Source organism: Juglans microcarpa x Juglans regia, chromosome 7D, assembly GCF_004785595.1.
Source record: "Juglans microcarpa x Juglans regia isolate MS1-56 chromosome 7D, Jm3101_v1.0, whole genome shotgun sequence".
Lineage (NCBI taxonomy): Eukaryota > Viridiplantae > Streptophyta > Magnoliopsida > Fagales > Juglandaceae > Juglans > Juglans microcarpa x Juglans regia.
Window position 1 is genome coordinate 7,080,133 of NC_054606.1, and position 10,948 is coordinate 7,091,080.

The following is a 10,948-nucleotide window of genomic DNA, read 5'->3' on the forward strand; positions in this document are numbered from 1 at the left end:
GCATTGACATGATCTAGACGTCAATTTATTTTTAATGTTGTTTAATGGTTAGCGAATGGTACTGTATCAATGATTCAATATAGTGTGCAAAGTACAGGAATAGAATTATAAAATAATGTGGCACATTGCATTACTCTCATTAGACCAATGAAACATTTTTTAGGAAAAGGGACGTGGATGAACATGAATGCCTTGTGGTATTATCTCTTAGCGTCGGTTTAGGAATAAAACTGTTATCAGATTCATTACTATTTATTATTATTTTATTATTATTTATAAATTATTTAATTACTATTAACCGATCACCACAGATACTATTAGTATCCAACTAGATCTAAAAGACAACAGATAAAGTGACCTCGTTTGGATTCGAAGATGGATTATGAATAATAGTGAGATTTGTGAGTTAAAATTGATGAATAGTAATGATTATTAGTGAGATGAGTTAAGATGAATTGTGAATCTAAATAAAATTTAGATATTTTTGTGTCACATTAAACATACAATAATATAATTGAGACCTTAAATAAAATTTTTCTTGCTCAATGAAGTCTAGAGGATAAAACCTCTCAATTATTTTTCCTACAGATCATCAATCTTAAATGATTTTTCTTATATTTTTACTTTAAATTTCATATTAAGAAGCTTAATATATTATATGATAAAAAACTTTAGGATCTATATTAATAAATTTATTATTTCTTCTAAACTTAGTTTAAATTAATATTAGTGAGACCACATCTTTAAAAATAGATTAGATATAGAAATTATACAAAAAATTTGGGATTATAAAAAAAATCGAAGAGAGATATTTTTAGGTATATTGAAATTTTGAAAATTTTTAGAAAGCATGTGAAAATTAAAACTTTTTGAAGGTGCCATTCTATGTATTTATGGAATTATAAATAAAATGTAGGCCACTTGATGTATTTGTCTCTCACCTAATTTAGAACCTTGAGTTGTATCAATAACTCTAGAAACGTCTGTCTATCTCATAGAGACGGATCCTCCATTGGTCAAAACGTAGTCAGGCCTTTTGTTTTGCGTCAAATATAGACATTAATGAGTGCCAATGCATTATGCAGATAGCATTAATTGAGAAAACAGCAGTTGTATGAAGCACATGCACCCCATGGTACTTGGGATTAGTTTCGCCAAGCAGAAAATGACAGTTTTTCACGTGAAGTGGAAGGACTCTAGATTATGGAGCAACTTTCATTGCCCCCATGTTCCTCCCATGCCTCCTCCCTCCTCTGTTCACCGCTCTAAACAAATCCTTACCGGCTTTCCCAATTTTTCTTTTTGTTACTTTTTTAATTAAATCTTTCTCGAGAAAAAAAATAAAAGGCATTTTCTAATTTATTATTATTACGTTTTTTTTTTTTGGCGGTTGTTTTTGTTACAAGACAATGCAATCGACGTGACCAAAAAAATTAGAAAATAAAATGCCAACAAATAATTATTTTATGATCTAAATGATCTTACAAAAACCAAATCAACAAGTGTTAGGCCCGTTTGGAACTTAGACGGAATTGAGATTAATTTAAACTCAATTTAATATTAAGTTGAGTCGAACATTCAAACACACAACTATCAAATTATTAAACTAAACTCAAGTCAATCACTTTTTATATATGTGACCTATAATCTTTTTCAACATAATACTTCTTTATATGCGAGACTTAATATTCAAACATATTTTAAGTTTAATATTTAAAAAAGAGTTTAATGTCACGTGGGTGAAGAGAGTTCTGATATTTTAAGTACGGCCCAACTTGTTTTGCAGTACACCAATCGTTCTTTGGACCGACTCTCTCGATCAAGAGTCAAGACACGGAAAGTTGGAGGAGATTCTTTTTGCAAAACATATATTTCGGCTTTGAGGCCTCAACTAAGGGTTAAGGAATCCTATATTTGGGCTTCAGTTTTGTCCATCCCCGCTGGAATATGCTTTACCTCTCGTTCCACTTTTTATCACACAATAAATAGATAAAAACAATTTTATTTAAAAATCTTTACATCACATATAAAATAAGTGACATCATTTGATTTCGAATATAAATTTTAAAATTTAAATTTTACAAATTAAATTATACCATGAAATTGTGTGTAGTATAAATGCCTTCAAATAACACTGCTCAATAAATAATGATACTCATCAATCCTTAAATTAATTCTTATATTTTTAGAATAAACAATCTAAGAGTTTGATAGATATTGCCACATCATCATAAAAAAGATAAAAATAATATGAGACTGTATGTAGTATATATTGTATTTTCGTACAACCGCACAGTGTATTGCTACATAGTATATTCGATTTTAAAAAGAATAAAATCCTGTATAGTTTTGTCGTTGTCGAACCATATAAATCTTATGTTTTCGTGTTATTGATTTCTTTATTTTTTCTTCTTATCGTTCCAAACACTCTAGACACTAGAGTTCAAATAGAAATTAATTATAGAAATCTGAATCCTTCTTTTCTTCATAATAGATAAGGTATAAAGAGATATTTTGTATGTAGAGTTTACCATACCTATGTGGTAAGGATAGCATTAGTTATCTTGAAAGACACTTTTTTCAGCTAATTAATCTCCTGATCTCTTACCCAAACAATATATATATTGTAATTGATCTCCTCTACCTTAAAACAATGTGCATGGGTGGGTCTTGAATATATACGCCAATGCATGCATGGTGTGCTAATTGGATGGCATGATTTGTAGAGGAGGATTTGGATTTGGATGTTTATAATCCAAATCTACTACTTGGATAACATATTAAAATTTAGATTTAGATTTACACCAATGCCAAACAAGATTTTAAGTTTTTTTCAAAATCTTAGATTTCATGAAGTCTTTAAAAATCACCCTTATGATATTTTGCACTTAATTAAAAGCCTTAATTAGAAAGAGTATTTAAATAAACCGTTACTATATATATTTTGAGGTCAAAATTTTGAATTCTAGATTAATGTCATGGGATATTAATGCTAGGGGATCGAAAATGGTGCCGCTGCATTATACTGATCATAGTGTAAATGTATTTTTTTTCCTTTAAAATGTATATTTTATTATCTTTAAATATTTTTAAAAATTAAAAATATACCAATTAACTAATAATCCATCCTTAACCATTAAGTAAAAAAAAAAAAAAAAAAAACAATATCGGTCAAAATAGGGGCACCATTCTCGGTCCCCTATCATTTTCCAATGTCATGACCCAGTACTGTGGCTCATTCAACTAGCAAATTAAGTTGATTCATATGCGTATGAAATTAGTAAGGAACTATATATATATATATATATATATATATAAAAGAACAAACTTGAAAAAGAAATGAATGGAATAGCTATATATATATAAAATTAATATCACCCTCATGATCCACATGCAATTTGCAGGCAATTAGCAGTCATCCAAGCAATTAAAAAACCAGGTATTAGAATTCTCCCGAATTTCCTCACTGTAATAAATCTGAATTAATTTTCTCAAATAACCGCCATCATTTATTTTCATTTTAATAATTGGGACCTCCATTTTTTTTTTTTTTTTGTATGATGCCAATATTGATGTATATCAAAATCACCCTCATAAAAAATTACAAGTATTGTGAGTTACTAGTCCCTAATTTCACTAGTATTTGCAATTTTTATGTCTAAATTAATAATTCAATTAATAATAATAATAATGGGTTTAATGACAAAGCCACCAATCTCTCCCCCGCCTTTCTACTTTTGTCTGAGGGAGGAAGCTCAGGAGTTACATTCAACTCCAATTCTCAACCGTTGGATTTAGCCCAAGATCAACAGCTATTACGCCATGTGGCTCATTACAAGGCTTGGTATAAGCTTCTTGATTCTTGTCCAGCTCTTGTTATGGGGTGTTCTCACATGTTATGCGAAAAAATCCACAAAAACTTCCCAAAAATCAAGCCTATATAGACCTTTTCCCTCTAGTTTTCAATCTCCTTGAAACTCCTCTAATGGAAGGTGGTGGGGAAGGTACTGCATGTTGCTATGGGAATTCACAAAGAAACCGTTCCATATGTCTGCCCGGTCTTCCATTCGCAGCCATAGACAGGTTCCTGCAGTATGGTGATCAGAACCACCATTTCTCTCAGCAGCAGGCTAAGAACCATGCAAAGAACAAAGAAATACTTATTTCTAACTCCGGCTTATGTAGCTTTACCCCTTACAGGGATGCAATTGGTGGTGGGTTTTCCTGTCCGAATATTAATCCAGAGGTGAGCTTTGCTGACGGGTTTTTTGTGGATGAAGAGCCTCTGAATTGGATATATGAGAAAATCCCTATCATGGCCGCTGGGTTGAAACAAGAAGTGAAAGTTACTGGGAGCAAGAGTTCTAAAGGCGCGGGGAAGAATGCTAAAAAAGGATCTTCTGAAGCTTTAATCAAGGGACAATGGACAGATGAAGAAGACAGGTGAACCCAATACATTTTGATGAAATTTTTTTTTTCACTGATTTTTTCCAAAGCGTAGCATATATAGATTTGCTTCTCGTATTCTCGGACATATATTTTAGGTTTTTTCTTTCGTGTTCTTCAGGAAACTAATCAAGTTGGTGAAGCAACATGGAGTGAGAAAATGGGCACAGATAGCAGAGAAGCTGGTTGGAAGAGCTGGTAAGCAGTGTCGCGAGAGATGGCATAATCATTTGCGCCCAGATATAAAGGTTTCCTCTCGTTTTGCACATGATTTTGTTCATCTTTTATTCATGTTATTATCCAAATCATGGAATGATTTAAGACTTTTTGGTCTTTATGGGGGTATCTAAGAACCAAAAACTTTGTCTAAAATCCCAAGATTTGATATAACCAATGATCATTAATTTTTGACAAGAAAAACCATAGATTGCTTTATTTTACTTATGTTACAATCTAAAGTTATATATTCCTAGTCATTGGCAAAGATACAGATCACTCAGATTGTAAAGGATCTATCTAAGAGATCTATTTGAGATCATCTTCAGATCTTCCTAAATTTCTTCTTTTAATTCATGGAAAACTACAATTCCATTCAGCAAAGAGTACTATATATATATATATATATATGATCTTTGGGCTTAGGTTTACATAGCAATCACAAGCTGCAAGACTAATTAGCCAGATCGCTTACAGCTTCTTGCATTCTCCTAATTTGATCTGTATCATTTTTTTTTTTAATTTACTTAAAAGTATATAGCGCTAATTGATTTTTATATTACTTAAAAGTATATAGCGCTAATTGATTTTTATATGTCATTAATTTGATCTCATGCATATATAACCTATCTAGGCCAGGCGTTTTTTTTGTGCAATTTACACCTTCACGTTTTTTCTTCCATATATTTGAACAGTCGCGTTTAGCGTTGAATTAATTTCATGTGATTTTGAATATTCGAGCAAGCAGGTCAGAATGCATTTTTAGTACCGTTATAAAAGTAATCCCTATAATATATGAAAAAGTACTGACATTGGCAAGCTTTGTCTGTCTTGATTTTTAGAAGGATAGCTGGAGTGAAGAGGAGGAGAGGTTACTGGTTGAAGCTCATGCGAAGGTCGGAAACAGATGGGCGGAGATCGCTAAGTGCATTCCCGGAAGAACAGAAAACGCAATAAAGAACCATTGGAATGCCACGAAAAGAAGGCAGAATTCAAGGAGAAAGAACAAACCGACAGAGATGATTCAAAAAGGAAAGCCCCAGTACTCTTCTCTGCTTCAGGACTATATCAAAAGCAAGACTCTGAACAGTAAAAATTCCACCGCTGGCGCCGGCGCCGATATCCAAAGCACCCCCACCCCCACCAGTTCCACCCTCTCCGTCGAAAACCCATCAACCAAATTCAACTATTTCCTCCCGGATCAACTGTCAGAGTCGAGCTCCCAATATTGTGACTCGCCCACATTGATTTCTCAAACATATGATGAGGAGCTACTCTTCATGCAAAACCTTTTTGCAAACCATTACGATCAGCCACCTGTTGACAACACTACTAAAGTCACAGCTCAGATGGTAGCTGAAACATTTCATGTCGATCACTTTAAGGATTCTTCCACTGACGTTGTGGAATCCGGTACTGGTCTTGCATCTTTCACTTCGAACCCAAACTTGCAGAAGAACAACAAACTTCAAACTATAGATACTGGTGACCCCGCGACGACCCACTTGCATTCTGACATCTACCTCTCGTACCTGCTGAATGGCACCGCCAATTCTTTGCTTTCCAATGATTACAGCTGCTGCTACGACAACAACATGAACATGGACTTGCTGACTAACCAAGCGTACTCCTCGAACGGCAGCAGGAAGGAGATGGATTTGATAGAGTTTGTCGCTTTAAATTCTCATTTATCTCAGGGCAGTAACAGTAGCGTGTTTCTTGCTTAGTGGGCTACATAATAAGGTTTGTTGGTTTCCATCTTCAAGACTAATTTGGAGAGCCAATATACTAACTCTGAATTGGTGCTAGGGATATTGAAATGTCTTTTAAAGAAATTTGAGACACACATTAACTGTTGGGCTGCTGACACTTGAGAAAAGTGACGATGTTGGAATGTGTTTTAGGGTGCTGAGCGTTTCTTTCTCTGGGCTTTATATGGCTGTAGTAGTAATGGTGCTCTACTTTGTTGGTAGTTTGTGAACAAAAATATTGGCATTTGGTTTTTGTTTTCTAGCTGGACTGCAATCCTTTTACTGGGACGACTACTTGTTTTCGTTTCTCATTTTCTGTTACGTCGTCTTTTTCTTCCCTTTTCAACATGAGCTAGCTTCAGAGCTTCTGATTCTTGATATGTTGTTGACGAGAATTTTGGCCAACAGGAAGAAACTCATTGAAATGGCCTGAAAATATATTTTTTGGGGTATAAAATGGAAACTGCATGCAACGCAAGATCGGTACGTACTTGCAGAAGTACGTACAATTGTTTTTACACAAACATCTACGAAAGGCTGATCGTTTTAGTACTTTAGTTACTTATCACATATTCTTAGCTAGCTAGTGAAGGTAGTTTAATGGGCTAATTAGTAAGAAATTAATTTTCGTGTTCTTTTTTCTTTTTACGTTGAGCAATTAAAGATTGCGTATATAGCGTATTTAGTGCAGAAAATACTATCTTTAAAGTAAGAGCCCTCCCGTTCAAGAATGGATTTTGAGTTCCATCATAAATGATACTAGACATTATTTAAATTTATTTAAAAAATAGACAGTGAAAAAAATTCATCGATCAGAAAATCGATGTGTGCATAATCTAGCGTAATGGGCAGCGACAATGTAAGCCTTTGGAAACATCCCACTAATACAAATTCCAGCATCTCTACTGTAATTTCACAACAGAAAAGATCCTCATGCATCTAGGTAGTTTTTTGTATCAAACTTTTGGAATTCCTATGTTTGTATCAGACTTTTTATGTCTTAATATATATTTATGAATCTTGCGGGGGGAAAAAAAAAGAGCCCATCTGCTCAGAGTATTAGTAGTGTTGATGCTGTAAAAATCGCTCAACATGCTGAAAGGGGAGAAAGAGTCATTTCTGACCCACTGGGATGACTTGGGCTTCGATCGACGTTGTATAGAGCCCTCAGCAGTGTTTCGGTGCAGCAGTGTATGGCGGCAGTGCCTAGGTCCATGGCAGTGAACGGAAAATAAGTTGTGCAGAGAAAGTAAAAAGAGATGACACCAAGATTTATGTAGTTAGGCATCAAGCCTACGTCCACGGGTGTTTCAAGAGGAGAAGTCCACTATAATATTCTTGTTTATAGTATCTCATATCTCATTGTACAATGGTGATGCTGATTATAAATTTACTGGAGAAGAGGCATTCGCTGGAGCTCCACTGTTTTAAGGAGCCGTCGAAGAGGAAGAAGAAGTATTGAAGAAGAAGTACTGAAGAAGAAGAAGATCATCCTTTGGAAGTCATCCCGACCCCTCTATTTATCCGAATGCATTTTCCCGCACGCCCCTATGCAGGTAAGGCCAAGTCTTCGCGTGTCTGACCCCTCCGTGACAGCCCTATGCCTCTTGAACCCCCCCTCGACAATCCCATGCCGCCCCTGACTCCCCCACCTCACTTTCTGACTCCCTGACCTCCCCCTAGCTACTAACTTGGTGGGCTGGGCTCGATCCTTGGGCTCTGATGTTTTTACCTCCCTCACAAGTAGTGAATTATGTTATTTATGCATAGTCAAAATTTAGCCAAGGTCCGCCCTTTTGCTGGAGATTTCATGTTTAATAAATTATGTCGGTTTAGTTCTCAAGCTAGTTAGAACTATATACGAATTTGACCGTCAGGCCGTTAGGTGAAGGTTAGTGGTTACAGGGCATGTTGATGATGTCAGAGATTTGTATTCGATTTCGTGAAAGGAATTCCCTGGATTACCTAATTCACAATTTTGTGGTGGGGTTGTACATGTGTTCGGTCTTTCCTTGGTGACTAGTCCTAGAAACAAAAAAAGAAAAGAAAAGAACTACATTGAGATATTATGTTAGGTTTTCTTATCTTTAGGTGAGCTTTTTGGGTTTGCTTAGGCATTTTCTGTGTTGGTTTCTATATTGTTTTGACATAAAATTGGAGTTGAACATTTTTTAAATTTCTTTTCAATCATTTTCTTGATCGAGCAGCTTTTGCTCAAGGGACTTGGGTTGATTTTATTATTTGAAATTGATTAGTACGGTCGTTCCCCATTATGATTTCTTATGGCTTACATTGATGATCACCACATGTTTGGTTTCTGGAAAGAATATGGGAAATACAATACATTTTCAAGTAGCGTTGTCATTCTTTGTTAGTGTGTTCAAAGTGATAGTGCTACTCAAGAAATGAAGTAGATCATTTAGCGTTAGTGTGGCACATGTCATTGAAACCCAGCAATTCGAGTTTGTGGTTGCTCCTGTCAATTTGTTGGCTTTAGATACCTGTAATATCTTCTGCCGTAGCCTATAGTTTTACTTATTTTGCCCTACACCACCTCTTTTAGTCCCCTTTCTTATAAGTTTGTTTACGATCTCCAATGTTTTTGTTGATTGGTCAGATTGATTTTTCGATAGACCAAGCTTTATTTTCCAGCCAAGTGTTTATGTACATAACTAAGAAAGGCTGGGTATAGATTTTTGTATATTCTTAGCTTGCCCTTCCAGAAATCTCTAATGGGAATGGATTGAAGAACTCACCAAGATGTCTACTTCTCAAATCTTCTAAATAATAATGACTTTTTAATGAAATCCACAAATGAGATAAATGAACACCAACTATCTCCACCCTGAGTTGAGGTTATTGAGGTTGAATCTAGTGAACGAAAATCACATAACGGGATACAAATTTTAGTAACGATGAAGATTTGGTACTTGTGGAGGGATGACTTGAAGTTTTCCTTAGATGCGGTGCAATGGAAAGATAAAAAAGTACACCATATTATGGAAAATAATTCATAAATACTTTGAAGAAAACAAGAAATTTAATTCTACACGTAACTACATCTATCTAATGAATTGGCGGTTGACGATACAACAACGGGTAAATAAGTTTTGTGGTTACTTGGCACAAGTTGAAGGAATGCATCAAAGTGGTTTTAATGAGCAAGACAATGTATGTTTTTCACATTTTCTTTTACTATTAATTCCATGCATAGTTATAAATTGTGAAGGAGGCTTCGGTATCTGTTATACGGAGAATGATTTGTGGAGTTTATTGATATTAATGTTGATAGGATCATGAGGATGGTTATAATTTGTGGTGTTCACTCAGATTGCAATGATGATGTATGATTTGTGGTGTCAACATAATGTTTCAACATAAACTATGTTTTTTTAACATAAACTTAACTTCATGATGCTTAATTTCATGTAGTTTAGCAAGACAAAGATCATGTACCTTGAGTTAGAAAATAAAGCTTTCAATTTCGATCATTGTTGGCGTGTGTTGAGATTCCATCCAAAGTGTGTAGAACATATAAAAATAGTGAAGTCGAAGAAAAAATCACAACCAAGATCAAATACTTCGACAATAAATTTAGGTGAGATGGGGATTTCCATGCAGCATCTTCAAATTTGGATTGACTAATAGGCCGTAAATCTGAGAAATAGGAACAAAAGAGAAAAGAAAGAACGGATTCAGATTCTCTTGTGGTACTAAATGAGATGAAAGAAGATAGAAAGAGTAAACGTACTTATGCTATAAGCTAATGATCATGACAAACCAATGTTTTGTCCTAGGTAAGAGGAAGTGAGTATTCAGAAAGAGGAAGTATTAGTGAGAAAGTACATAATGAAGAAAAGAAAGAAGAATAAAGAATGATGATGATTAATACAAGTGCCATGCCTCCAATGCTACAATAATACTATCTTCAATAACAAATGAAAATCCTTGCAAGTCGTGTTAGGAGAAACTAGTTGTCATGTATTTTATGCAGTTACGTTTGTTTAATGTTTGTTGGCTTGTTTTTCTTGTGGACTAACATTTATTTGATATTTTGAAACATTAATACAACCATACATAATAGGGCCATAAAAAATTAATACAACCATAAAACATAAATACAACCATACATGATAGTGCCACAAAACATTAATAGAACCATACATGATAAAATATTATGTGGCACTATATTGTTGTCATAAGTACTTGATGAGGTCTGCTTGGAGTTGACAATGAATTTTCCTATCTCTAACAGCATGATGATGTTGAATGAATTTACTAAATTCAGGTGTAGGGCTTGTTAACACTTGCTCATGTGTGCTTTTTGCCAACTGTTTATATTCAAACTCTTTAAATTCATTGTCAGTCCATTCATCTTCAATGATCATATTATCTAAGATTATGCATGCCATAGCAATATAGTATCCCATTACATAGTTATGACTATTAATTATGTAATTGACAGCTGGAGTACGCCCTTGAGCAAAGTTAGAAAATATAAATGATATATCAATTGCATTTATATCATTATGAGA

The 10,948-nt window shown here is 34.4% G+C and overlaps 1 protein-coding gene across 1 annotated transcript; it reads left to right on the top strand.

Annotated features, from left to right (window-relative positions):
- Positions 1 to 3,920: 3,920 nt before the first annotated feature.
- On the top strand, positions 3,921 to 6,469 carry LOC121239058 (transcription factor MYB64-like). Its single transcript, XM_041136177.1, has 3 exons — positions 3,921 to 4,443; positions 4,568 to 4,694; positions 5,505 to 6,469. The coding sequence occupies exons 1-3, from the start codon at positions 3,986 to 3,988 to the stop codon at positions 6,387 to 6,389; spliced, it is 1,470 nt and encodes a 489-aa protein (XP_040992111.1). The 5' UTR covers positions 3,921 to 3,985; the 3' UTR covers positions 6,390 to 6,469.
- Positions 6,470 to 10,948: the final 4,479 nt, after the last annotated feature.